This window comes from Pseudophryne corroboree, chromosome 1 (genome assembly GCF_028390025.1).
Source record: "Pseudophryne corroboree isolate aPseCor3 chromosome 1, aPseCor3.hap2, whole genome shotgun sequence".
NCBI classification, from domain to species: Eukaryota; Metazoa; Chordata; class Amphibia; order Anura; family Myobatrachidae; genus Pseudophryne; species Pseudophryne corroboree.
Genome location: NC_086444.1, coordinates 721,157,011 through 721,184,879, shown reverse-complemented (window position 1 = coordinate 721,184,879; position 27,869 = coordinate 721,157,011). Strand labels below are relative to the sequence as shown.

General features: G+C 47.3%; 1 protein-coding gene across 1 annotated transcript in view; it reads left to right on the top strand.

Annotated features, from left to right (window-relative positions):
- LOC134909176 (cytochrome b-c1 complex subunit 10) overlaps positions 1-15,549 on the top strand; it is a 72,348-nt gene extending 56,799 nt beyond the window's left edge. The window contains exons 2-3 of the mRNA XM_063915747.1: positions 7,331-7,468; positions 15,385-15,549. Of these exons, the coding sequence (XP_063771817.1) occupies positions 7,331-7,451 (121 nt within the window). The 3' untranslated portion in view covers positions 7,452-7,468; positions 15,385-15,549. The remainder of the gene's footprint in view (positions 1-7,330; positions 7,469-15,384) is intronic.
- The last annotated feature ends 12,320 nt before the right edge of the window (positions 15,550-27,869 follow it).

The window sequence follows — 27,869 nt, the reverse complement described above, 5'->3', positions numbered from 1 at the left end:
AGAGTGTTTCTTCCGGCGGAAAAAGCTCTGGAAATCCAGACCATGGTCAAGGAGATTCTGAAACCGGCAAGAGTGTCGATTCATCAATGCACTCGAGTGCTAGGGAAGATGGTTGCGGCTTACGAAGCCATTCCGTTTGGCAGGTTTCATGCCCGGGTGTTTGAGTGGGATCTGCTGAACAAATGGTCCGGGTCTCACCTGCACATGCACCGGAAAATAAGTCTATCTTCCAGGACCAGAATTTCTCTCCTGTGGTGGCTGCAAAGTTCTCACCTTCTAGAGGGACGCAGATTCGGAATCCAGGATTGGGTACTGCTGACCACGTATGCAAGTCTCCGAGGCTGGGGTGCAGTCACACAAGGAAGAAGTTTCCAGGGAAAATGGTCAAGCCAGGAATCTTGTCTCCACATAAATGTTCTGGAGTTAAGAGCCATTTACAACGGCTTTCTGCAAGCGAAGAACCTTCTTCAAGGTCTACTTGTCCTGATCCAGTCGGACAACATAACAGCGGTGGCGTATGTAAACCGCCAGGGCGGAACAAAGAGCAGGGCGGCAATGGCGGAGGCCACAAGAGTTCTCCGCTGGGCGGAACAGCACGTGAGCGCTCTGTCAGCAGTTTTCCTTCCGGGCGTGGACAACTGGGAAGCAGATTTTCTCAGCAGACACGATCTCCATCCAGGAGAGTGGGCCCTTCATCCAGAGGTGTTTGCAGAAGTAACAAGGTGTTGGGGAATCCCTCAAATAGACACGATGGCGTCTCGCCTCAACAAGAAGCTTCCGAGGTATTGTTCCAGGTCAAGAGACCCCCAAGCCAGTGCAGTGGACGCCCTGGTAACTCCGTGGGTGTTTCAGTCGGTATATGTGTTCCCTCCACTTCCTCTCATTCCAAAAATGCTGAGGATCATAAGACGTACAAGGGTTCAGGCAATACTCGTCGTTCCAGATTGGCCACGGAGGGCCTCGTATCCGGATCGTCAGGAATTGCTCATAGAGGAAGCGGCAAAGGATCTTCTAAGATAGGACCTGTTACTGCAGGGGCCATGCGTGTTTCCGGACTTACCGCGGCTGCGTTTGACGGCATTCCCGGGGAAGTCATCCCCACTCTCCTTAAGGCTAGAAAGGAGGTCACGGCAAAACATTATCACCGTATTTGGAGAAAATATGTGTCGTGGTGTGAAACCAAAACGGCTCCTGCGGAGGAATTTCACTTGGGTCCTTTCCTCCATTTTTTGCAGGCAGGCGTGGATGCAGGCCTGAAATTGGGTTCCATCAAAGTGCAGATTTCGGCTTTATCTATTTTCTTTCAAAAAGAATTGGCTGCCCTTTCTGAGGTTCAGACTTTCGTGAAGGGAGTTCTGCATATCCATCCTCCATTTGTGCCACCCGTGGCACCGTGGGATCTTGAAGTGGTGTTACAGTTTCTTATGTCTCACTGGTTTGAACCTTTGCGAAAGGTTGAGTTAAAGTTTCTCACTTGGAAAGTGGTCATGCTTTTGGCCTTGGCGTCTGCCAGGCGAGTGTCAGAATTGGCGGCTTTGTCTCACAAGAGCCATGTGGATCGAGCGGAATTGAGGACTCGTCAACAATTTCTGCCGAAGGTGGTTTCTTCGTTTCACATAAATCAACCTATTGTGGTACCTGTGGCTACGGATGCTGTGGCAGTCCCAAAATCTCTTGATGTCGTAAGAGCTTTGAAAATTTATGTCGCCAGAACGGCTCTTGTTAGGAAAACAGAAGCTCTGTTTGTCCTGCATGCTTCCAACAAGATTGGAAATCCTGCTTCCAAGCAGACTATTGCACTCTGGATTTGTAATACGATTCAGCACGCTCATTCTTCGGCTGGGTTGCCGTTGCCGAAGTCAGTAAAGGCCCAGGAAGATGGGCTCATCTTGGGCGTCTGCCTGAGGGGTCTTGGCACTTCAACTTTGCTGAGCAGCTACGTGGTCGGGTTCAAACACTTTTGCTAAGTTCTATAAGTTTGATATCCTGGCTGAGGAGGACCTCATGTTTGCTCAATCGGTGCTGCAGAGTCGTCCGCACTCTCCCGCCCGGTCTGGAGCTTTGGTATAGACCCCATGGTCCTTTTGGAGTCCCCAGCATTCTCTAGGACGTAAGAGAAAATAGGATTTTAATACCTGCCGGTAAATCCTTTTCTCCTAGTCCGTAGACGATGCTGGGCGCCCATACCAGTGCGGACTGTTACTTGCAGTTGTATTGATATTTGTTGTTTTCGGTTACACGAAGGTTGTGTATCAGTTATGTTTAGCTTGTTGCTGTTGTTAGTTCATACTGTTATCTGGTATTCCTGCTAATCCAGTTGTACGGTGTGTTTGTGGTGTGACCTGGTATGTATCTCACCCTTAGTTTAACAAAAATCCTTTCCTCGAAATGTCCGTCTCCCCTGGGCACAGTTCCTATAACTGAGGTCTGGAGGAGGGGCATAGAGGGAGGAGCCAGTTCAAACCCAGTCAGTCTTTTAGTGTGCCCATGTCTCCTGCGGATCCCGTCTATACCCCATGGTCCTTTTGGAGTCCCCAGCATCCTCTACGTACTAGGAGAAAAGGATTTACCGGTAGGTATTAAAATCCGATTTTTTTCAGGCCACTGACAGCATCTCCTGCACGCCCCTGTGATTTTTCAAAAAATTCTGCACCACCAAATTAATTGTATGTGCAAAACATGGGACATGCTGGAATTGGCCCAGATATAATGCACGCACAATATTGATGGCGTTGTCCGATGTCACAAATCCCCAGGAGAGTCTAAGTGGGGTAAGCCATTGTGCGATGAAGTCCCTCAGTTTCCGTAAGAGGTTGTCAGCGGTGTGCCTTTTACGTAAACCGGTGATACACAGTGTAGCCTGCCTAGGAACGCGTTGGCGTTTGCAAGATGCTGCTACTGGTGCCGCCGCTGTTGTTGCTGCGGGAGGCAATACATCTACACAGTGGGCTGTCAGTCATATAGTCCTTAGTCTGCCCTGTTCCACTTGTCCACATGTCCGTGGTTAAGTGGACAGTGGGTACAACTGCATTTTTTAGGACACTGAGGACAGTTTTTCTGACATCTCTGCACATTCTCGGTATCGCCTGCCTAATGAAGTGGAATCTAGATGAGATTTGGTACCAGGGACAGACTACCTCCATCAATTCTCTAAGTCCCAGTGAACTAATGGCGGATACCGGACGCACGTCTAACACCAACATAGCTGCCAAGGCCTCAGTTATCCGCTTTGCAACAGGATGACTGCTGTCATATTTCATCTTCCTCGCAAAGGACTGTTGGACAGTCAATTGCTTATCGACGATCGACTCGCAGCAACAACAGCAGCGGCAGCAGTAGGTGTACCACTCAAGGATCCTCCGGAGGAATCCAGGTTAGGAGAGGACTCCTCAGTATAGCCAGTGACATGGCCTGCAGGACTTCTGACGTTACTGACTTAGGAGGAAGTTGACGTTGAGGGAGTTGGTGGTGTGGCTTGCAGGAGCTTGGGTAAAAGGAAGAAGGGATTTAGGTGTCAGTGGACTGCTTCTGCTGTTACCCAAAGTGTCTGAACTTGAAAATTACTTCTGATGAATGCGCAGCATTTGACATATAAGGGAGGATGTTCCTAGGTGGTTAACGTCCTTACACGTACTTATTACGGATTGACAAAGGCAACACACTGCTTGACACCTGTTGTCCGGATTTGTGGAGAAATAATTTCACACCAAAGAGGTGGCTTTTTTGGTATGTTGCCCAGGCATGACAATGGACTTATTCATCCCATGGGCAACACATTGGGCATCGGCCTTGCAGACGACGTTGATGGCATTTCATCGTCTAAGTCATGACTAGTGGCAGCAACTTCAGCACTAGGAGGAAGTGGTTCTTGAGCTTTCCCTATTTTATCCTCCAAATTTTTGTTCTCCATTATTTTTCTGGAGTTATATAACACAATATGCGGCACAGGAGAGCGTACCCGTACACCACACAGGGCAAACTCTGTAAAAATTATTTGGATGATATATTACTAACCCCTTTATTTGGAGTAAATAATATACAGCACAGGGCAGTCCCACTGGACTTATACAGCAGTCCCACTGGACTTACACGGCAGTCCCACTGGACTTACACGGCAGTCCCACTGGACTTACACGGCAGTCCCACTGGACTTACACGGCAGTCCCACTGGACTTACACGGCAGTCCCACTGGACTTACACGGCAGTCCCACTGGACTTACACGGCAGTCCCACTGGACTTACACGCCAGTACCACTGGATTTACACGGCAGTCCCACTGTGCTGGACTTATATGGCAGTACCCCTGGGCATATACAGCAGCACAAGACACTACCACTGTACTGATGCAGGACAACACAGCACCACTGCAATTGACTGGACTTCTACAGAAGCACTGGACATATGGCAGCAGAGGACACCACCACTGTGACTGGACTTATACAGCTACACTGGACATATGGCAGCAGAGGACACCACCACTGTGACTGGACTGATGCAGCATAAGACACTACACTGGACTGAGCAGCACAAGACAGCACTGGAATCGCAACCCCACTTTCCCTCCCGCACAGACACTGAGGATGGAGACACGTCCTCTCGCTACACTCTCCAATTCCGGAGTGAAAAAAGCGTAGACGTGTAGCTCCTTATATGGAATCCAAAACCCGTGAGAATCCGACAGCGTGATGATGACGTTTTGTCTTGTTCTGGTTTCTGAGTCTGGCGGGAAAACCTGAGCCGGACTCGGGTAGTGAAGTCCGGTAGGGTTTGGTTCTCAAGGAACCGAACCCGCTCATCTCTGGTATAATGGGCTATACTGTGTGGTGTAATGTGTATAAGCGGCTCTACTGTGTGACATAACATGCATGAAGGGGCTCCACTGTGTGGCATAATGTGTATAAGGGGTGCTGCTGTGTGGCAAAATGTGTATAAGGGGCTCTACTGTGTGACATAACGTGTATCATTGGTACTACTGGGTAAATTAATGTGTAATAGGGGCTGCATAATGTATATAAGGGGTACTACTATGTGGAGTAACATGTATAAGGGGTACTACTGTGTGGCGTAATGTCAATAATGGACACAACTATGCAGTGTAATGTGAAGTGGTACTATTATGTGGCCACGCCCTTTCACCAATCTTACACTGTACATATTAGTGCTGCTAATATACATAATACCCACAGATGTAGTGCCCCCATAATGCTCACAGTATGCCGTTTATACACATAATGCCCCCACTAGTAGTGCCGCTTATACACGTAATGCCCACAGAAGTGCCGCTTAAACATAATGCACCCAGTATGTAGCGTATACACATAGTGCCTGTAGTAGTAGCACTCCTTGTACATAATGTCCACAATAGTACACATAATGCCCACAGTAGTAGTGCCCCTTATATGTAATGCCCACAGAAGTACCATTTATACACATAATGTACGACACACACGGACACACACACTTACATTCTCTCTCACTCTCTTTCCCTCATTACCTAAATCTGGCTGGCCGCAACTGTTTCCTCCCCCTCTGTACAGCAGCATGGTCCTGTGTAGCTCTGCCCCACCATTCCATATAGCTCCACCCCCTCATTCCAGTGTAACTCTGCCCCCTCTTCAGGCCCTGCACAATGCCGCTATAAAAGAGGAGGGGAGGGGGTTGCTTTTAGCTGCCGGCAGCTGTGGGAGGGGACAGGCGCAGCATCAGGGATGCAGAGCAGGGGAAGTGCCTCTCCAGCCTGGCACCTTCCTGCTTTGCATCCCTTAGCTGAGCAGGTAGCGCCGGGCCTGTACTCGGGGTCGAACTGGCCCACAGGGGTAAAGGGAAAACCCATGTGGGCCCCACTTGCTGGGGGCCCATCTCCTCTTCTAGGGATCAGGATCCAGACTGTGCACTTAAATTATACATATGCTGCACAGGACTATGGTGTATTTTGAACAGTGCATTGCTTTTATTAATCTGGTAGATTATCATGCATACACAAGCAGTATTTACTATACTTTACCAGACCCTCCAACATAACCCTTCCCACCAAGTACAAAATGCTGTGCTCCTGAATTTCCCACCTAATTTATGATTGCAGTCACCTGTAATAAATTAGTTAAATGATGGGAAATGTGTTTAAACAGAGGTGACTGCAATAATAAATTAAGTCAGAAGTCCAGGACCAGAGCATTTTGTACCTGGTGGAAGTTGGAGGGCATGCTTTACTATACTATTTACTCTCTAATGGTTATCAAAATGTTTATGGCAGCTGCCCACACCCCCTCTGGAGACTGACTACACCCTAAACATGGGCCCCATAACGGCATCCCCCGGTGGGCCCTTTATGCTCCAGTCCGACACTGCCTGTACTCACCAACCTCTTGGAGGTCTATGTAGTAATCCATTGATCTTGGTAAAATAAAAAAAGCAAAATACCAGGCCCCACAGACATGCACTGTACATTGTACAGTGATTAAACCAAAATTACAGGGTCACATTCCCATTGAAGTCAATGGGGAAGTGATGATTAGCTAAGAGAGATGTTCCCACTGACTTAAATGGGAATTGGGGCATGTCCATGGGGCTCAAAAGTTATAATTTTTTTTATTTCACCAAGACCAGTGGATTACTACATTGACCCAAGAGGATCCAATCCAAGGGGTTGGTATGAAGTTTTTTTATTTATTAATTTTATTTAAGGACCAAAACTTCCAGTGTCAGTATACTTTGATTATTTTTAAATTTTTTACTTTACTGGCAGACTACAGGTGCCAGCTTGCGCTTAATATCCATGCTGCTTATTCAGAATTACAAAATCTGGTGTCTGTGTCCGCTATACCACCATTTTCATGCCCAAATGCTCTTTGATCAAGGCAACTTGCAAGTGGGTGATATGTAAGTGACCAACCTGTGTGGGTTTCAAGTGTCTAATCTTTTGACTAATACTGTTTAACCCTTGCAGATCTACAGCTTCTTCTTAAAAATGATGAAATCTGGTGTCTGTGCCCGCTTTACCACCATTTTCATGCCCAAATCATTTTTGTTTAATGCAAAATGTAATGTAAATTGGTGTAAGGGACAATATTGAAGTTTATGCAATGTTATCTTAGTGATCTATCCTTATTTAATGTATTTTAATATAATATTTTCTGAATAAGAAGCTGGAGCCGAATAAGAAGCTAACTTCAGCCTCGTGTTGTACAGTACAGTGTATAGCCCGCCGGTGCTGCTCCTGCATTATGTGCTCCAGCTGAGGCCGTGTTTGATTCTTTATGATAAACAAATAGGTAATTGGTTATTCATGTGTGTATTTGTGTATAATACATTTCCTCTCTTTCTCTGTAGGGCCCCCACTCTGTTTACATGGGGCTCAGTTGCGGGAGTGGGGCTGATTTGGGCTACAGACTGGAGGCTCTTTCTGGATTATGTTCCATACGTAAATGGCAAATTTAAGGAGGATAAATGACCTATGGCAATCTATTTGTAAGTAATGTAGTGACATTTTTAACATTTATTTCTAGACCTTTTTGTGTGTGTGAGAGAGATATATATAAAGATATCTATATATCTATATATCTATATATATATATATATATATATATATATATATATATATATATAATACATATACACATATATAATACATATACACATATAAACACACAGGAGTAAATGCGGCGGCACTCAGACTGGTTTCAAAGACTTGTATTAAGAATCCATACAATGACCAACGCGCCCCTTAGTCAAGGTGAGTACTCACATCTGTATATACACTGCTCAAAAAAATAAAGGGAACACTTAAACAACACAATGTAACTCCAAGTCAATCACACTTCTGTGAAATCAAACTGTCCACTTAGGAAGCAACACTGATTGACAATCAATTTCACATGCTGTTTGTGCAAATGGAATAGACAACAGGTGGAAATTATAGGCAATTAGCAAGACACCCCCAATAAAGGAGTTGTTCTGCAGGTGGTGACCACAGACCACTTCTCAGCTCCTATGCTTTCTGGCTGATGTTTTGGTCACTTTTGAAAGCTGGCGGTGCTTTCACTCTAGTGGTAGCATGAGACGGAGTCTACAGCCCACACAAGTGGCTCAGGTAGTTCAGCTCATCCAGGATGGCACAATAATGCAAGCTGTGGCAAGAAGGTTTGCTGTGTCTGTCAGCGTAGTGTCCAGAGCATGGAGGCCAGTACACCAGGAGACGTGGAGGAGGCCAACAACCCAGCAGCAGGACCGCTACCTCCGCCTTTGTGCAAGGAGGAACAGAAGGAGCACTGCCAGAGCCCTGCAAAATGTCCCCCAGCAAGCCACAAATGTGCATGTGTCTACTCAAACGATCAGAAACAGACTCCATGAGGGTGGTATGAGGGCCTGACGTCCACAGGTGGGGGTTGTGCTTACAGCCCAACACCGTGCAGGACGTTTGGCATTCCAAGATTGGCAAATTCGCCACTGGCGCCCTGTGCTCTTCACAGATGAAAGCAGGTTCTCACTGAGCACATGTGACAGAGTCTGGAGACGCCAAGGAGAACGTTCTGCTGCCTGCAACATCCTCCAGCATGACCTGTTTGGCAGTGGGTCAGTAATGGTGTGGGGTGGCATTTCTTTGGGGGGGCCGCACAGCCCTCCATGTGCTCGCCAGAGGTAGCCGGACTGCCATTAGGTACCGAGATGAGATCCTCAGACACCTTGTGAGACCATATGCTGGTGCGGTTGGTCCTGGGTTCCTCCTAATGAAAGACAATGCTAGACCTCATGTGGCTGGAGTGTGTCAGCAGTTCCTGCAAGACGAAGGCATTGATGCTATGGACTGGCCCGCCCGTTCATCCGCCACCTCATCAGGAGCATGCCCAGGCGTTGTAGGAAGGTCATACAGGCACGTGGAGGCCACACACACTACTGAGCCTCATTTTGACTTGTTTTAAGGACATTACATCAAAGTTGGATCAGCCTGTAGTGTGTTTTTCCACTTTAATTTTGAGTGTGACTCCAAATCCAGACCTCCATGGGTTAATAAATGTGATTTCCATTGATAAATTTTTGTTATTTTGTTGTCAGCACATTCAGCTATGTAAAGAACAAAGTATTTAATAAGATCCCGCCCGGGAATTGGAAACGGGTCCTTCACGGTGCGATATGTGATAACTTTTGCTACGATTTTACTATATAGTGAAAGTCGTAAGCACACATCGCACCGTGTTTATGTACCTTAAAGCAGCTACACCCGTCTAAAGTAATGGCAGCGATGAGAAAGTGCCGTTGCGGTGACAAAACGGCTCACTTTTTGCATATTTTAGCTTGCCACCACTGGAGGCTGCGAGCTGAAATTTCTCTCCCTATGGCTAATTGCCCAAATGGAGCTGCAATTGAGTTGCTCTTTTGGGCACCATCTAGTGGCAGCTGCAGGGAAAAACTATTGAAACTGTTCAAATGTTTATATATAATTATTCTTCATCTCCCAAATAAAATGCATGCTAGTTTTATTCACTTGCGTATATTTAGTATATTAACACTTTCGAAAATAGCACAATTACAGTATACTATTGAAGAGAGCTAAAACCACAGACTAATAATTAGTTTTTTGGGTTTTTTTATTTACATAATTTGGACATCCTTGCATATTCCATTGTAAATGTCTTTTCTCTTACGTCCTAGAGGATACTGGGGTCCACATTAGTACCATGGGGTATAGCCGGGTCCACTAGGTTCCATGGACACTGTAAGAACTGATAGTGTGGGCTGGCTCCTCCCTCTATGCCCCTCCTACCAGACTTGGTTTAGAAAATGTGCCCGGAGGAGCCGGTCACGCTTGGGAAGCTACTGAAAAGTTTTCTACATTTATTTTGCTGTTTGTTGTTTTCAGACAGCGCTGTTTGGCAACAGCCTGTCTGCTTCGTGGGACTTGGGGGGGGGGGCAACCTCCTCCTCCTCCTCCAGGGTTAATGGTCCCGTTCCCAGCTGACAGGACACTGTGCTCCTGAGGGTCCTATTCGCAAGCCCCACCACAGCGAGCTTGCAGACCCGCAGCATGCCACCACTCCTAACAGAGCTAGAAGACAGAAGAGTGGTGAGTAGACGGCCGGTCAGTGGGTCACTGACTTCAATGGCGTTATAAGGGTGTGGAGCGCAGCGCTGACATGCAGGCTGTTCTCCAGGGCTCAGGATGACATGCGGTGCGTTTGTCCCGCTGTTAGGGGCGTGCTGAGCCACTAATTAAATACCCACACTAGCAAACTAGCTTACAGGGTAGAACCCCTGTAAGCTAGTTTGCCTAGTGTGGGTATTTAATTAGTGGCTCAGCTGAGGTATGTTTGTTAAGCAACAAACATACCTCAGCCAGTATAAAAAACCGTGAAGACCGTGCGCCATTACGGGGGCGGATGGTGAGCGGATCCAGCAGCTCACTAGCGCTATTTTCCCTCTGCAGCTCTACACAGACAGACTGGCAGGGAAGCGCAGCCCCTCCACAAGGACTCCAGAGCACCTCAGCGGTACCAGGGGGTCATAGAAAGCGGGGGAGCAGTATTAGAATACTTAGCCTTTATTATAAATGCTTAGTTGACGACCCAGCTACAATATAATTAGCTATAAGGGCGCTGTGTGACTGGCTCCATCATACTCTGTCTCTCCCTAGGGGGCTCTGTGTGGGTTAACTGCTTGTAACCTATTCATCACTGTATGTGTGTGTGTTCTTTTACATTTACTATGTCAAAGGAGTGTGTTTCATGCATAGTAGAGTGTTTCTCTCAATCTGGGGGCTCACTGCCGTGTACTCAGGATAGCACACATTCTCAGGCTAGTGGATCTGAACCAGTGTGGTTAGATTCATTAAAAGGGATGATTTCAAATATTTTAAATAAATTATCCTAAAATGAGAAAGAGACGCAATACTTAAGGCAATCTGTTGATGACCTGATGAATAGAGATTCAGTGGTCATTCCAGCGTCTCAGACCCCTGCCATTTGTCTACAGAAGCGTACTCTGGCTCAAATCATGCAGGCTCATACAGATGATGATGTATCAGACCCAGAGGAGGGTGAGCTGGACTCGGGAGGGGGGGATGCTGCTTTGTCACAGGGAATACAGGCCCTGATAGAAGCTATTAGAGACGTCCTGCACATCCCTGATAAGGTATCTTATTTTAATGTGAAAAAGAAATCCTCAACTACTTTCCCTGCATCTAAGGAATTAAATTCCCTATTTGAAGCAACTTGGGTAAATCCTGACAAGAAGTTTCAGGTCCCAAATTGTTTACTCACATCCTTCCCGTTTCCTCAGGATGATAGGAAAAAATGGGAAAACCCACCGATAGTTGACGCATCGGTTTCTAGGCTGTCTCGAAAGATAGTTTTACCTGTTCCTGGGGCAGCTTCCTTGAAGGATGCTGCAGACCGCAAGATTGAGACCACTCTCAAATCTCTGTACACAGCTACGGGGGTGGCCCAGAGACCCACTATAGTTTGTGCATGGATCTCTAGGGCCATTGCAAAATGGTCAGGTAATGTAATTGACGGATAATATTCCTTATCCAGGTGGGAGATCATTTTACTCCTACAACATACACAGGATTCTGCTAACTTTATGGTCGAGGCCATAAAGGGAATTGGTTTACTCAATACACACACCAATGCCATGGCAGTGTCAGCACGCAGGGGCTTGTGGCTACGCCAGTGGACTGCGGACGCGGATTCCAGGAAAGGCGTGGAAAGGCTACATTTCACAGGTGAAGCCCTTTTTGGAGATTAACTGGATACGTGGATATCCAAGGCTATGGCGGGTAAGTCTACATACCTTCCTTCCGCAGCTCCCCCTGGCTAAAAACTCCTACACTGCTCCAACTCTGCAGTCCATTCGGACAGCGAAGTTTAAAAACGAAAGGTTCTTCTACGGCCTTTAAAGGCAATAAAGGTAAACCCAGAAAACCAGCAACTGCAGGTTCACAGGAACAGAACCCCGGTTCTGCTTCCTCTAAGCCTTCAGCATGACGGTGGACCGCACTGCCTGGAAGACAGGCAGGTGGGAGCCCGTTTGAGACTCTTCAGTCACATATGGGCAACGTCACGCCAGGATCCCTGGGTCAAAGATCTTATAGCCCAGGGCTACAGACTGGAGTTTCAGGAACTTCCATCTCACAGATTCTTCAAATCGGGCTTACCAGCTTCTCAAGAAGCAAGTATGACTTTACAGGAAGCAATTCTAAAACTGGTACAGCATCAGGTCATTGTTCCAGTTCCACTTCAGCTACAACGTCAGGGTTTTTATTCCAACCAGTTTGTAGTTCCGAAACAGGATCGTTCGGTAAGGCCCATTTTAAATCTCAAGTCGTTGAACCCGTACTTACGGGTGTTCAAGTTCAAGATGGAGTCTCTGAGAGCGGTGATCTCAAGTCTAGAGGAAGGGGAATTCTTGGTGTCTCTGGATATCAATGATGTGTACCTTCATATTCCGATTTGGCCACCTCATCAAGCTTATCTAAGGTTTGCCTTACAGGACTGTCCCTACCAGTTCCAGGTCCTGCCATTTGGCAGAGATGATGTTTCTCCTCCACAAACAGGGAGTGAACATAATACCATACCTGGACGATCTGCTGATAAAAGCACCATCCAGGGAGAGGTTGTTAGACAACATTGCCCTCTCAACCCAACTGCTCCAGGTTCAAGGGTGGATTCTGAACCTACCAAAATCTCATCTGGAACAAACACCGACGCTTCCGTTCCGGGGGATGATACTGGATACGGAGGCACAGAAGAGGTTCCTCCCGTTGGAAAAGGCATTGGTGGTCCAGTTGATGGTACGGGATGTTCTAAGACAAACCCGGATATTGGAGCATCTATGCATTCGCCTTCTGGGGAAGCTGGCAGCTTACGAGGCGCTGCAGTACGGAAGGTTTTACGCAAGGCCCTTCCAGCTGGATCTGTTGGACAAATGCTCTGGATCGCATCTTCATATGCATCAGAGGATCCGTCTGACGCCAAAAGCCAGGATTTCTCTTCTGTGGTGGCTTCAGACTTCTCACCTGACCGAAGGCCGGAGGTTCGGGATTCAAAATTGGATTCTACTAACCACAGACGCAAGCCTCAGAGGTTGGGGAGCAGTCACCCAGAGGTAACCGTTCCAAGGAAGATGGTCAAGTCAGGAAGCTATTCTTCCGATCAACATTCTGGAACTAAGGGCCATATACAACGCCCTTCTACAGGCATCTCATCTTCTTCAAGATCAAGCCATTCAGGTTCAGTCGGACAATGTGACGGCAGTAACATACATAAACCGACAGGGCGAAACAAAGAGCAGAGCAGCAATGTCAGAGGTAACAAGGATTTTCCTCTGGGCAGAAAGGCACACTGTGGCGTTGTCCGCGATCATCTTCCTGGGAGTAGACAACTGGGAACCAGACTTTCTCAGCAGAAACGACCTCCACCCAGGAGAGTGGGGCCTTCACCCCGGAGGTGTTTGTGTGCTTGACACGTCTGTGGGGAATTCCACAAATTGACATGATGGCCTCTCGTCTCAACAAGAAGCTCAAGCGGTATTGTTCCAGGTCGAGGGACCTACAAGCAGTGGATGCTCTGGTGACTTCATGGGTCTACCAGATGGTGTCCATGTTTCCACCACTCCCATTGATCCCAAAGATTCTCAAAAGAATAAAAAGGGAAAAGGTTCAAGCAATTCTCATTGCTCCGGACTGGCCAAGAAGGGCCTGGTATGCGGATCTACTGGAGATGCTCCTAGAGGACCCGTGGCCTCAACCTCCTCGCTAGGACTGTCTCCAACAGGTGCCGTTCGTCTATCAAGACTTACCGCGGCTACGTATGACGGCATGGAGGTTGAGCATTAAATTCTATCCCAGAAAGGGATCCCGGATAGGGTTATTCCAACCGTGATACAAGCCAGAAAGGGGGTAACGTCTAAACATTACCACCGTATTTGGAATAAAATACGTCTCTTGGTGTGAGAACAGGAAATTTCCTGCGCTGGAATTTCAACTGGGACGTTTTCTCTTTTTTCTGCAGTCAGGTGTGGATGTGGGCCTACATTTGGGCTCCATAAAAGTCCAGATTTCGGCCTTATCTATTTTCTTCCAGAAATAATTGGCTTCTTACCCTGAGGTTCAGACATTTTTGAAGGGGGTTCTGCACATCCAACCGCCCTTTGTGCCTCCTACGGCACCTTGGGATCTCAACGTGGTGTTGCAACTCCTGCAATTGGAATGGTTTGAGCTTCTACAGGACGTAGACGTCAAGTTTCTTACATGGAAGGTCGTCGTGCTATTGGCCTTGGCTTCTGCGAGGCATGTGTCGGAGCTGGGGGCGTTGTCCCACAAAAGCCTCTATTTCATTTTTCATGAAGATAGGGCCGAACTCAAAACTCGTCAGCAATTTCTTCCAAAGGTGGTGTCTGCGTTTCATATCAACCAACCTATGTGGTTCCGGTGGTTACCAACACCTCTGCTACTTCAAAGTCTGTGGATGTGTTGAGGGCTTTGAAGATCTATGTGAAGCGGACAGCTCATCACAGAAAATCTGACTCGCTGTTTGTTCCTGCTTCAAAGCAGACAATTGCACGCTAGATCAGGCTTACTATCAGGCTTATTCCACGGCAGGTCTGCCGTGTCCAAAATCTGTACAGGCCCACTCTACTAGGTCGGTGGGTTCTTCCTGGGCGGCTGCCCGGTGTGTCTCGGCTTTACAGCTATGCCGAGCAGCTACTTGGTCAGGTTCGAACATGTTTGCTAAGTTCTACAAGTTTGATACGTTGGCCTCTGAGGACCTTCAGTTTGGTCAATCAGTTCGGCAGGATCCTCATTACTCTCCCACCCGGTTTGGGAGCTTTGGTACATCCCCATGGTACTAATGTGGACCCCAGTATCCTCTAGGACGTAAGAGAAATATGATTTTAATTACCTACCTATAAATCCTTTTCTCGCAGTCCGTAGAGGATACTGGCCGCCCGCCCAGTGCTTCGTTTCTCCCTTCACTGTTACTTGGTTTAGTATTGTTGGTTCAGCGGTTGCTGTTCCTGGTTTAAAGTTTGGTTAGCTTGGCTTTCCTCTAGTTTGTGTGTGCTGGTTCGGAATCTCGCCACTATCCTTTTATATCCTTCTCTCAAAGTATGTCTGTCTCCTCTGGCACAGTTTCCTAGACTGAGCCTGGTAAGAGGGGCATAGAGGGAGGAGCCAGCCCACACTATCAAGTTCTTAAAGTGCCCATGGCTCCTAGTGGACCCGTCTATACCCCATGGTACTAATGTAGACCCCAGTATCCTCTACGGACTACGAGAAAAGGATTTACCAGTAGGTAATTAAAATCCTATTTCTTTTCATTTGTATGTATATGTCCTTGTTGTAGTTTACTTGCATCAACTGTATTTTATTTTTGTTTCTCTTCCCTCAGATTACTGGTTGACTGGTATTGGTGTAAGGAAGTGAACAAGCATTCACGTGAAAGTAGTTCACTATGACAACTGTGTGCCCCTCTGATTTATTTTTTCAGTGAAAATATTAATTATATGGGAACCTTTTTTGTTTGCACATTTCCAAATAAAACAGTTTATCTCTACTATTTACTCATTTGTTGCGATGTACAAGATAAGCATGTTTAGGGCATTTTAAGTGTGTTTACATAATAAACAAAAGCCTTGTGTGTAGTATACTTAAGGTAATTTAGGCATCCCTATAAATTGCTGGTGTACAACTAGATACCCTCCAACATTTCTCTGTTAAAAATTTGTACAGGTTAAGGGGCGTGGCCACAGGTAAAAGGGCCAACAGAGTAAGTCTGAGCCCTTATCTTTCACTTCTGGGTCATTCCATGGGGTACATTTACTAAGATGGAAGATCTATTTAAGATGGGATGTTGCCTATAGCAACCAATCGGATTCTACTTCTCATTTATCTAGCACATTCTAGAATATAATACCTGGAATCTGGTTGCTATGGGCAACATCCCAACTTAAATAGAACTTCCATCTTAGTAAATTTACCCCAATGTCAGTTCAACAAGGCGTGTCCACCACCCATCTCAGATTTAAAAAAATAAATAAAAAATGGCTAAGAGAATGTTAAAAAATACAACTTTATGCCAAATATTATTGTAATCCTCTATATGGCGCCACAAGGGTTCCGCAGCGCCCAATTGCAGAGTAAATAAACAAATAATCAAAACAGGAAAACAGCAACTTACAGTTGAAGACAATATAGGACAAGTACAGGGTAAATAAACATAGCTACATTAGCAGATGACACTGGAATAAGTATCAGGTGGCAGAAGACTGCTGGATTTGGTGCACTTAAAGATTATTAAAGTAAGAACAGGGATAAGCACATGAGGGAAGAGAGCCCTATTCGTGAGAGCTTACATTCTAAAGGGCAGTGGTGACACAGATGGGGTACATAGAGAGCGTGGAACAGAGGGTTAGGATGAGATTTGGCTGCGTTTGGTGAAGAAGTTGGTCTTGAGAGCCCGTTTGAAGTTTTGTGGAGAGTCTGAGGGGGAGAGGTAGGGAATTCCAGAGAAATGGAGCAGCACGTGAAAAATCTTGGAGGTAGGAGTGGGAGGAAGTAATCAGTAGGCAGGAGAGTCGGCGTGCATTAGCAGAGCGAAGAGGACGGGTGGGAGTATAAAGGGAGGTAAGGTCAGAGATGTAAATGGGAGAGGAGTGGGTGAGGGTTTTGTAAGTGAGTGTGAGAAGCTTGAAATGGATTCTGAAAGGGAAGGGGAGCCAGTGAAGGTCTTGTAAGAGAGAAGAGGTGGACGTAGTGCGTTTGGTGAGGAAAATGAGCCGGGTTGCAGCATTGAGGATAGATTGGAGTGCAGAGAGGTGTTTTTCAGGAATGCCAGTCAGGAGGAGATTACAGTAGTCCAGTCTGGAGATGAACAGGGAGTGGATAAGGGTCTTCGTAGCATCCTGGGTCAGAAAGGGTCTGATCTTGGAAATATTTTTTAGATGAAAATGCCAGGTTTGTGAGAGGTGCTGAATGTGTGGTTTGAAGGATAGGGAGGAGTCGAGGGTTACTCCAACTCACTTGGGAGCTAGAGGAGATAGTAGTGCCATCAATAGATAATGAGATTGTGGGAGGGGAGGAAGATGATCAGCTCGGTCTTAGACATCTTAAGTTTAAGAAAGCGCTGGGACATCCAAATAGAGATAGCAGAGAGACAGTTGAAGATATGAGTGAGGAGAGCAGGGGAGAGGTCCGGAGAGGAAAGATAGATTTGAGTGTCATAAGCATAGAGATGATACTGGAAATCAAAAAATCTAATGAGCTTACCTAGTGAGGACGTATTGAGAGAGAAAAGAAGAGAACTAAGGACAGAACCTTGGGGTACACCTCAGTTAGTGGAAGTGAGGGGGAGGTGGAGTCATGAGAGGAGACACAGAATGAACGGTCAGAGAGGTAGGAAGACAGCCAAGAGAGGGCAGTATCATGCAGACCAATGGAGTGAAGGATTATGCAGTAAGAAAGGAAATAAGGTTGTTGTAGACAATACGCTCAAGGAGTTTGGAGGCAAAAGGGAGCAGAGAGATGGCTCGGTAGTTGGAGAGATTGTTTGGATCAAGGGTAGTTTTTTTAAGAATAGAGATGAGTGTATGCTTGAAGGCAAAGGGGACCGTGCCTGATGAGAGGGAGAGATTGAGAAAGTGGGAACAGGCAGGAGAGAGGTAACGGAGGAGGTGGGAGGGGATAGGGTCAAGTGGTGAGGGGACAGGAACGAATAATGGGCATGTCTTCCTCACCAGAAGTATGGGAGAAAGATGTCAGAGTTGGTGAGAGGGATGGGAGGAGTCTGGTTGCTGTCTGGATGTGATGTCCTGACGTATGGAGTCAATTTTGAACGTGAAGTGGCAAAGTCAAGAGCAGAGAGTGATGAAGGGAGACGAGGTGGAGGTGGGCAGAGGAGTGAGTTGAGAGTGGAAAAGAGGCGCCATGGGTTGGAAGACTGGGAGGAGATGAAGTTCTTGAAGTATGACTGTTTAGCGAGAGAGAGAGCAGCACTGAAGGATGAGAAGATAAGTCTGAAATGGAAGTCTGCCTTAGAGCGTGATTCCCTCCAGTGTCGCTCAGCAGTACGTGAGCATTTCTCTGACGTCCTAGTGGATGCTGGGAACTCCGTTAGGACCATGGGGAATAGACGGGCTCCGCAGGAGACTGGGCACTCTAAAAGAAAGATTAGGTACGATCTGGTGTGCACTGGCTCCTCCCTCTATGCCCCTCCTCCAGACCTCAGTTAGAATCTGTGCCCGGCCAGAGCTGGGTGCTCCTAGTGGGCTCTCCTGAGCTTGCTAGAAAAAAGTATTTGTTAGGTTTTTTATTTTCAGTGAGATCTGCTGGCAACAGACTCACTGCTACGTGGGACTGAGGGGAGAGAAGCAAACCTACCTGCTTACAGCTAGCTTGTGCTTCTTAGGCTACTGGACACCATTAGCTCCAGAGAGTTCGAACACAGGGCCTGACCTCGATCGTCCGTTCCCGGAGCCGCGCCGCCGTCCCCCTTGCAGAGCCAGAAGAGAAGCGATGAAATCGGCGGCAGAAGACTCCTGTCTTCATTAAGGTAGTGCACAGCACTGCAGCTCCCACAGCACACCACACACTCCGGTCACTGTAGGGTGCAGGGCGCTGGGGGGGCGCCCTGGGCAGCAATTATAATACCTTTTGGCATAAAATATACATAATACAGTCAGTTAACTGTATATGTGTAAAAACCCCGCCATTAAGTTACAGAAAACGCTGGACAGAAGCCCGCCGCTGAGGGGGCGGGGCCTTCTTCCTCAGCACACCAGCGCCATTTTCCCTTCACAGCTCCGCTGGAAGCACGCTCCCCAGGCTCTCCCCTGCAGTATCCAGGTACAAGACGGGTTAAAAAGAGAGGGGGGGCACATAAATTTAGGCGCAAATCGATAGACAAGCAGCTATTGGGAAAATCACTTATTAGCAGTGTAAATCCCTGTGTTATATAGCGCTGTGGTGTGTGCTGGCATACTCTCTCTCTGTCTCCCCAAGGGACTTTGTGGGGTCCTGTCCTCAGTCTGAGCATTCCCTGTGTGTGTGCGGTGTGTTGGTATGGCTGTGTCGACATGTTTGATGAGGAGGGTTACGTGGAGGCGGAGCAGAGGCAGATAAGTGTGGTGTCGCTCCCGATGGGGCCGACACCTGATTGGATATGTGGAAGGTCTTAACCGACAGTGTCAACTCCTTACAAAAAAGGTTCGATGACGCAGCAGCCTTGGGACAGCCGGGGTCTCAGCCCGCGCCTGCCCAGGCGACTCAGAAGCCGTCAGGGGCTCATAAACGCCCGCTAGCTCTGATGGTAGACACAGATGTCGACACGGAGTCTGACTCCAGTGTAGATGAGGATGAGACAAATGTACAGTCTACAAAAGCCATCCGATGCATGATTACTGCAATGAAAGATGTATTGCACATTTCTGATATTAACCCGGTTACCACCAAGAGGGGTATTATGTTTGGTGAGAAAAAGCAGCCAGTGACTTTTCCCCCATCTGATGAATTAAATGATTTGTGTGAAGAAGCGTGGAGTTCCCCTCATAAGAAACTAGTGATTTCTAAGAGGTTACTGATGGCGTACCCTTTCCCGCCAACGGATAGGTTACGTTTGGAAACATCCCCTAGGGTGGACAAGGCGCTAACACGCTTATCTAAAAGGGTGGCACTGCCGTCTCTGGATACGGACGCCCTAAAGGATCCTGCGGATAGAAAGCAGGAAGCTATCCTGAAGTCTGTATACACACTCTGGTACTCTACTGAGACCTGCTATTGCTTCAGCCTGGATGTGTAGTGCTGCAGCAGCATGGACTGATACCCTGTCAGACAACATTGATTCCCTCGACAGGGATACTGTTTTGCTAACCATCGAACATATAAAAGACGTTGTCTTATATATGCGGGATGCACAGAGGGACATTTGCCTGCTGGCATCTAGAATTAATGCAATGTCCATTTCTGCCAGGAGAGTATTATGGACTCGGCAGTGGACAGGTGATGCTGATTCTAAAAACACATGGAGGTTTTGCCTTATAAGGGTGTGGAATTGTTTAGGGACGGTCTCTCGGACCTCGTATCCACAGCAACTGCTGGGAAGTCGACGTTTTTACCTCGGGTTCCCTCACAGCCTAAGAAAGCACCGTATTATCAAATGCAGTCCTTTCGGCCTCAGAAAGGCAAGCGCGTCAGAGGAGCATCATTTCTGGCCAGAGGCAAGGGTAGAGGAAAGAAGCTGCACCAGGCAGCCAGTTCCCAGGAACAAAAATCCTCCCCTGCTTCCACTAAGTCCACCGCATGACGTTGGGGCTCCACAGGCGGAGCCAGGTGCGGTGGGGGCGCATCTCCGAAACTTCAGCAACCAGTGGGTTCACGCACAAGTGGATCTCTGGGCTGTACAAATTGTATCTCAGGGATACAAGCTGGAGTTCGAGGCGACTCCCCCTCGCCGTTACCTCAAATCAGCCTTGCCAGCTGCTCCCAGGGAAAGGGAGGTAGTACTGGCGGCAATTCACAAGCTGTACCTCCAGCAGGTGATAATCAAGGTCCCCCTCCTTCAACAGGGCAGGGGTTACTATTCCACAATGTTTGTGGTACCGAAACCGGACGGTTCGGTGAGACCCATCCTGAATTTAAAATCCTTGAACACTTATATAAGGAAGTTCAAGTTCAAAATGGAATCGCTCAGGGCGGTTATTGCAAGCCTGGAAGAGGGGGATTTTATGGTGTCGCTGGACATCAAGGATGCTTACTTGCATGTCCCCATTTACCCGCCTCACCAGGAATACCTCAGGTTTGTGGTACAAGACTGTCATTACCAATTCCAGACGTTGCCGTTTGGTCTCTCCACGGCACCGAGAATATTTACCAAGGTAATGGCCGAAATGATGATACTCCTTCGGAAGAAGGGAGTTACAATTATCCCGTACTTGGACGATCTCCTCATAAAGGCGAGGTCCAGAGAGCAGTTGTTGGTCAGCGTAGCACTCTCTCAGGAAGTGTTGCAACAGCACAGCTGGATTCTGAATATCCCAAAGTCGCAGCTGATTACTGCGACGCGTCAGCTTTTCCTGGGCATGATTCTGGACACAGAACAGAAGAAGGTGTTTCTCCCGGTGGAGAAGGCCCAGGAATTGTCATCTCTGGTCAGGGACCTCCTGAAACCAAAACAGGTGTCGGTGCATCACTGCACGCGAGTCCTGGGAAAGATGGTGGCTTCTTACGAAGCAATTCCCTTCGGCAGGTTCCATGCAAGGATCTTTCAGTGGGATCTGTTGGACAAATGGTCCGGATCGCATCTTCAGATGCATCGGTTGATCACTCTGTCCCCAAGGGCCAGGGTGTCTCTGCTGTGGTGGCTGCAGAGTGCTCATCTTCTCGAGGGCCGCAGGTTCGGCATACAGGACTGGGTCCTGGTGACCACGGATGCAAGCCTCCAAGGATGGGGGGCAGTCACTCAGGGAAGAAACTTCCAAGGACAGTGGTCAAGTCTGGAGACTTCACTACACATAAATATCCTGGAACTAAGGGCCATTTACAACGCCCTGAGTCAAGCAGAGCCCCTGTTTCAAAACCACCCAGTACTGATTCAGTCAGACAACATCACGGCGGTCGCCCATGTAAACCGCCAGGGCGGCACGAGAAGCAGGATGGCAATGGCAGAAGCCACAAGGATTCTTCGATGGGCGGAGAATCACGTGCTAGCACTGTCAGCAGTGTTCATTCCGGGAGTGGACAACTGGGAAGCAGACTTCCTCAGCAGGCACGATCTACACCCGGGAGAGTGGGGACTTCATCAAGAAGTCTTCACACAGATTGTAAATCGCTGGGAACTGCCACAGGTGGACATGATGGCGTCCCGCCTCAACAAAAAGCTAAAAAAATATTGCGCCAGGTCAAGGGACCCTCAGGCGATAGCTGTGGACGCACTAGTGACACCGTCTAAGGGTCATTTAGCAATATGGATTATATATTATCTAGAGTATTTCACCAATCTATACATCATTGATACCTACCCTAGGCTATGTCAGCAGGTAGCTGGTCACTAATTTCACTTTAAGTGATTCTCATCTAGCAGCATTAGGTGTGTTTAACACTTTTTGAATTTTCGTATGCACTGTATTAGTTTGTTATTGTATGTATTTTAATGAGGCACGTTGCACTTTATTAGATATCTGCTGCTAGTAATTTAAGCACACTGAAATGGAAAGATAATGTTCCTCTTCCGATGTTTATATATGAATTGTTGAATGGTTACTATGTTAACTATCTCCACAGCTACGGCATGCATGCTGGACGGACCGGCGGTGTGTCATTTCCTGCACTTTATTTATCTTTAAAAAGTCTCCGAGTGCCGCCCTTCTGTTAATAAATAAATAAATATATATATATATATATATATATATATATATATATATATATATATATAGTGATGAGCGGGTTCGGTTCCTCGGAAACCGAACCCCCCCGAACTTCACCCATTTTATACGGGTCCGAGGCATACTCTGATTCTCCCGTATGGCTCGGTTAACCCGAGCGTGCCCGAACGTCGTCATCCCGCGGTCGGATTCTCGCGAGATTCGTATTCTATATAAGGAGCCGCGCGTCGCCGCCATTTTCACTCGTGCATTGGAAATGTTAGGGAGAGGACGTGGCTGGGTCCTCTCCGTTTATTAATGTTGCTGCAAATATTTGTGCTTATTGCTTAATTGTGGGGACTGGGGAGCAGCTGTATTATATAGGAGGAGTACAGTGCAGAGTTTTGCTGATCAGTGACCACCAGTTTTATCCGTTCTCTGCCTGAAAAACGCTCCATATTTGTGCTCAGTGTGCTGCATATATCTGTGCTCACACTGCTTTATTGTGGGGACTGGGGAGCAGCAGTATTATATAGGAGGAGTACAGTGCAGAGTTTTGCTGACCAGTGACCACCAGTTTTATCCGTTCTCTGCCTGAAAAACGCTCCATATCTGTGCTCAGTGTGCTGCATATATCTGTGCTCACACTGCTTTATTGTGGGGACTGGGGACCAGCAGTATTATAGAGGAGGAGTACAGTGCAGAGTTTGGCTGACAGTGACCACCAGTATATATAGCAGTACGGTACGGAAGGCCACTGCTCTACCTACCTCTGTGTCGTCAAGTATACTATCCATCTAGATTCTATACCTGTGGTGCATTTTAGTTTTGCAGTTTGCTGACAGTGACCACCAGTATATATAGCAGTACGGTACGGAAGGCCACTGCTCTACCTACCTCTGTGTCGTCAAGTATACTATCCATCTAGATTCTATACCTGTGGTGCATTTTAGTTTTGCAGTTTGCTGACAGTGACCACCAGTATATATAGCAGTACGGTACGGAAGGCCACTGCTCTACCTACCTCTGTGTCGTCAAGTATACTATCCATCTAGATTCTATACCTGTGGTGCATTTTAGTTTTGCAGTTTGCTGACAGTGACCATCAGTATATATAGCAGTACGGTACAGAAGGCCACTGCTCTACCTACCTCTGTGTCGTCAAGTATACTATCCATCCATACCTGTGGTGCATTTCAGTTGTGCGCAGTATATATAGTAGTAGGCCATTGCTATTGATACTGGCATATAATTCCACACATTAAAATATGGAGAACAAAAATGTGGATGTTAAAAAAATAGGGAAAGATCAAGATCCACTTCCACCTCGTGCTGATGCTGCTGCCACTAGTCATGGCCGAGACGATGAAATGCCATCAACGTCGTCTGCCAAGGCCGATGCCCAATGTCATAGTAGAGAGCATGTAAAATCCAAAAAACAAAAGTTCAGTAAAATGATCCAAAAATCAAAATTGAAAGCGTCTGATGAGAAGCGTAAACTTGCCAATATGCCATTTACGACACGGAGTGGCAAGGAACGGCTGAGGCCCTGGCCTATGTTCATGGCTAGTGGTTCAGATTCACATGAGGATGGAAGCACTCATCCTCTCGCTAGAAAAATGAAAAGACTTAAGCTGGCAAAAGCACAGCAAAGAACTGTGCGTTCTTCTAAATCACAAATACCCAAGGAGAGTCCAATTGTGTCGGTTGCGATGCCTGACCTTCCCAACACTGGACGGGAAGAGCTTGCGCCTTCCACCATTTGCACGCCCCCTGCAAGTGCTGGAAGGTGCACCCGCAGTCCAGTTCCTGATAGTCAAATTGAAGATGTCAGTGTTCAAGTACACCAGGATGAGGATATGGGTGTTGCTGGCGCTGGGGAGGAAACTGACAAGGAGGATTCTGATGGTGAGGTGGTTTGTTTAAGTCAGGCACCCGGTGAGACACCTGTTGTCCGTTGGACGAATATGGCCATTGACATGCCTGGTCAAAATACAAAAAAAATCAGCTCTTCGGTGTGGAATTATTTCAACACAAATGCGGACAACAGGTGTCAAGCCGTGTGTTGCCTTTTGTCAAGCTGTAATAAGTAGGGGTAAGGACGTTAACCACCTCGGAACATCCTCCCTTATACGTCACCTGGACCGCATTCATCAGAAGTCAGTGACAAGTTCAAAAACTTTGGATGACAGCGGAAGCAGTCCACTGACCACTAAATCCCTTCCTCTTGTAACCAAGCTCCTGCAAACCACACCACCAACTCCCTCAGTGTCAATTTTCACCTTACACAGGAAAGCCAGTAGTCCTGCAGGCCATGTCACTGGCAAGTCTGACGAGTCCTCTCCTGCCTGGGATTCCTCCGATGCATCCTTGAGTGTAACGCCTACTGCTGCTGGTGCTGCTGTTGTTGCTGCTGGAAGTCGATCGTCATCCCAGAGGGGAAGTCGGAAGACCACTTGTACTACTTCCAGTAAGCAATTGACTGTCCAACAGTCCTTTGCGAGGAAGATGAAATATCACAGCAGTCATCCTGCTGCAAAGCCGATACCTCAGGTCTTGTCAGCCTGGGTGGTGAGAAACGTGTGTCCGGTATCCACCGTTAATTCACAGGCAACTAGAGACTTGATTGAGGTACTGTGTCCCCGGTACCAAATACCATCTAGGTTCCATTTCTCTAGGCAGGCGATACCGAAAATGTACACAGACCTCAGAAAAAGACTCACCAGTGTCCTAAAAAATGCAGTTGTACCCAATGTCCACTTAACCACGGACAAGTGGAGCAGGGCAGACTCAGGACTATATGACTGTGACAGCCCACTGGGTAGATGTATTGCCTCCCGCAGCAAGAACAGCAGCGGCGGCACCAGTAGCAGTATCTCGCAAACGCCAACTTGTTCCTAGGCAGGCTACGCTTTGTATCGCCGCTTTCCATAAGACGTTCACAGCTGACAACCTCTTACGGAAACTGAGGAACATCGTCGCAGAATGGCTTACCCCAATTGGACTCTCCTGGGGATTTGTGACATCGGACAACGCCACCAATATTGTGCGTGCATTACATCTGGGCAAATTCCAGCACGTCCCATGTTTTGCACATACATTGAATTTGGTGGTGCAGAATTATTTAAAAAACGACAGGGGCATGCAAGAGATGCTGTCGGTGGCCCGAAGAATTGCGGGCCACTTTCGGCATTCAGCCACCGCGTACCGAAGACTTGAGCACCAGCAAACAGTCCTGAACCTGCCCTGCCATCATCTGAAGCAAGAGGTGGTAACGAGGTGGAATTCAACCCTCTATATGCTTCAGAGGATGGAGGAGCAGCAAAAGGCCATTCAAGCCTATACATCTGCCCACGATATAGGCAAAGGAGGGGGAATGCACCTGACTCAAGCGCAGTGGAGAATGATTTCAACGTTGTGCAAGGTTCTGCAACCCTTTGAACTTGCCACACGTGAAGTCAGTTCAGACACTGCCAGCCTGAGTCAGGTCATTCCCCTCATCAGGCTTTTGCAGAAGAAGCTGGAGACATTGAAGGAGGAGCAAAAACAGAGCGATTCCGCTAGGCATGTGGGACTTGTGGATGGAGCCCTTAATTCGCTTAACCAGGATTCACGGGTGGTCAATCTGTTGAAATCAGAGCACTACATTTTGGCCACCGTGCTCGATCCTAGATTTAAAACCTACGTTGTATCTCTCTTTCCATCAGACACAAGTCTGCAGAGGTTCAAAGACCTGCTGGTGAGAAAATTGTCAAGTCAAGCGGAACGTGACCCGTCAACAGCTCCTCCTTCACATTCTCCCGCAACTAGGGGTGCGAGGAAAAGGCTAAGAATTCTGAGCCCACCCGCTGGCGGTGATGCAGAGCAGTCTGGAGCGAGTGCTGCCATCTGGTCCGGACTGAAGGACCTGCCAACGATTACTGACATGTCGTCTACTGTCACTGCATATGATTCTGTCACCATTGAAAGAATGGTGGAGGATTATATGAGTGACCACATCCAAGTAGGCACGTCAGACAGTCCGTACGTATACTGGCAGGAAAAAGAGGCAATTTGGAGGCCCTTGCACAAACTGGCTTTATTCTACCTAAGTTGCCCTCCCTCCAGTGTGTACTCCGAAAGAGTGTTTAGTGCAGCCGCTCACCTTGTCAGCAATCGGCGTACGAGGTTACTTCCAGAAAATGTGGAGAAGATGATGTTCATCAAAATGAATTATAATCAATTCCTCCGTGGAGACATTCACCAGCAATTGCCTCCAGAAAGTTCACAGGGATCTGAGATGGTGGATTCCAGTGGGGACGAATTAATAATCTGTGAGGAGGGGGATGTACACAGTGAAAGGGGTGAGGAATCGGAGAATGATGATGAGGTGGACATCTTGCCTCTGTAGAGCCAGTTTGTGCAAGGAGAGATTGATTGCTTGTTTTTTGGTGGGGGCCCAAACCAACCAGTCATTTCAGTCACAGTCGTGTGGCAGACCCTGTCGCTGAAATTATGGGTTTGTTAAAGTGTGCATGTCCTGTTTATACAACATAAGGGTGGGTGGGAGGGCCCAAGGACAATTCCATCTTGCAACTCTTTTTTTCTTTCATTTTTCTTTGCATCATGTGCTGTTTGGGGACTATTTTTTTAAGTGCCATCCTGTCTGACACTGCAGTGCCACTCCTAGATGGGCCAGGTGTTTGTGTCGGCCACTTGTGTCGCTTAGCTTAGTCACACAGCGACCTTGGTGCGCCTCTTTTTTTCTTTGCATCATGTGCTGTTTGGGGACAATTTTTTTGAAGTGCCATCCTGTCTGACACTGCAGTGCCACTCCTAGATGGGCCAGGTGTTTGTGTCGGCCACTTGTGTCGCTTAGCTTAGCTATCCAGCGACCTCGGTGCAAATTTTAGGACTAAAAATAATATTGTGAGGTGTGAGGTGTTCAGAATAGACTGAAAATGAGTGTAAATTATGGTTATTGAGGTTAATAATACTATGGGATCAAAATGACCCCCAAATTCTATGATTTAAGCTGTTTTTGAGGGTTTTTTTTGTAAAAAAACACCCGAATCCAAAACACACCCGAATCCGACAAAAAAATTTCAGGGAGGTTTTGGCAAAACGCGTCCGAATCCAAAACACGGCCGCGGAACCGAATCCAAAACCAAAACCCGAAAAATTTCCGGTGCACATCTCTAAAATAAATATATATATATATATATATATATATATATATATATATATATATATATATATATATGAGATATGGGACGAGATGTAATGAAGTCCGAGTTCGGCGACTGTGCGGGATGCCTGCTGCACTCGGACAATTTTTTAAAGGGACAATTGTGTACATGGCTTTGTTTAGCCTTGTAAATGATTGCCCCTTTAGAAAAACGTCTGAGTTCGGCCAGCATCCCGCACAGTCGCTTAACTCGGACTTCATGACATCCCTGCCATGGACTCCAAGTGAAAAAAAATCCTAATCAGAGGTGTAGGCACGGCATAGCACTGCAGGGCTATATAAAGTTGCAGAAGT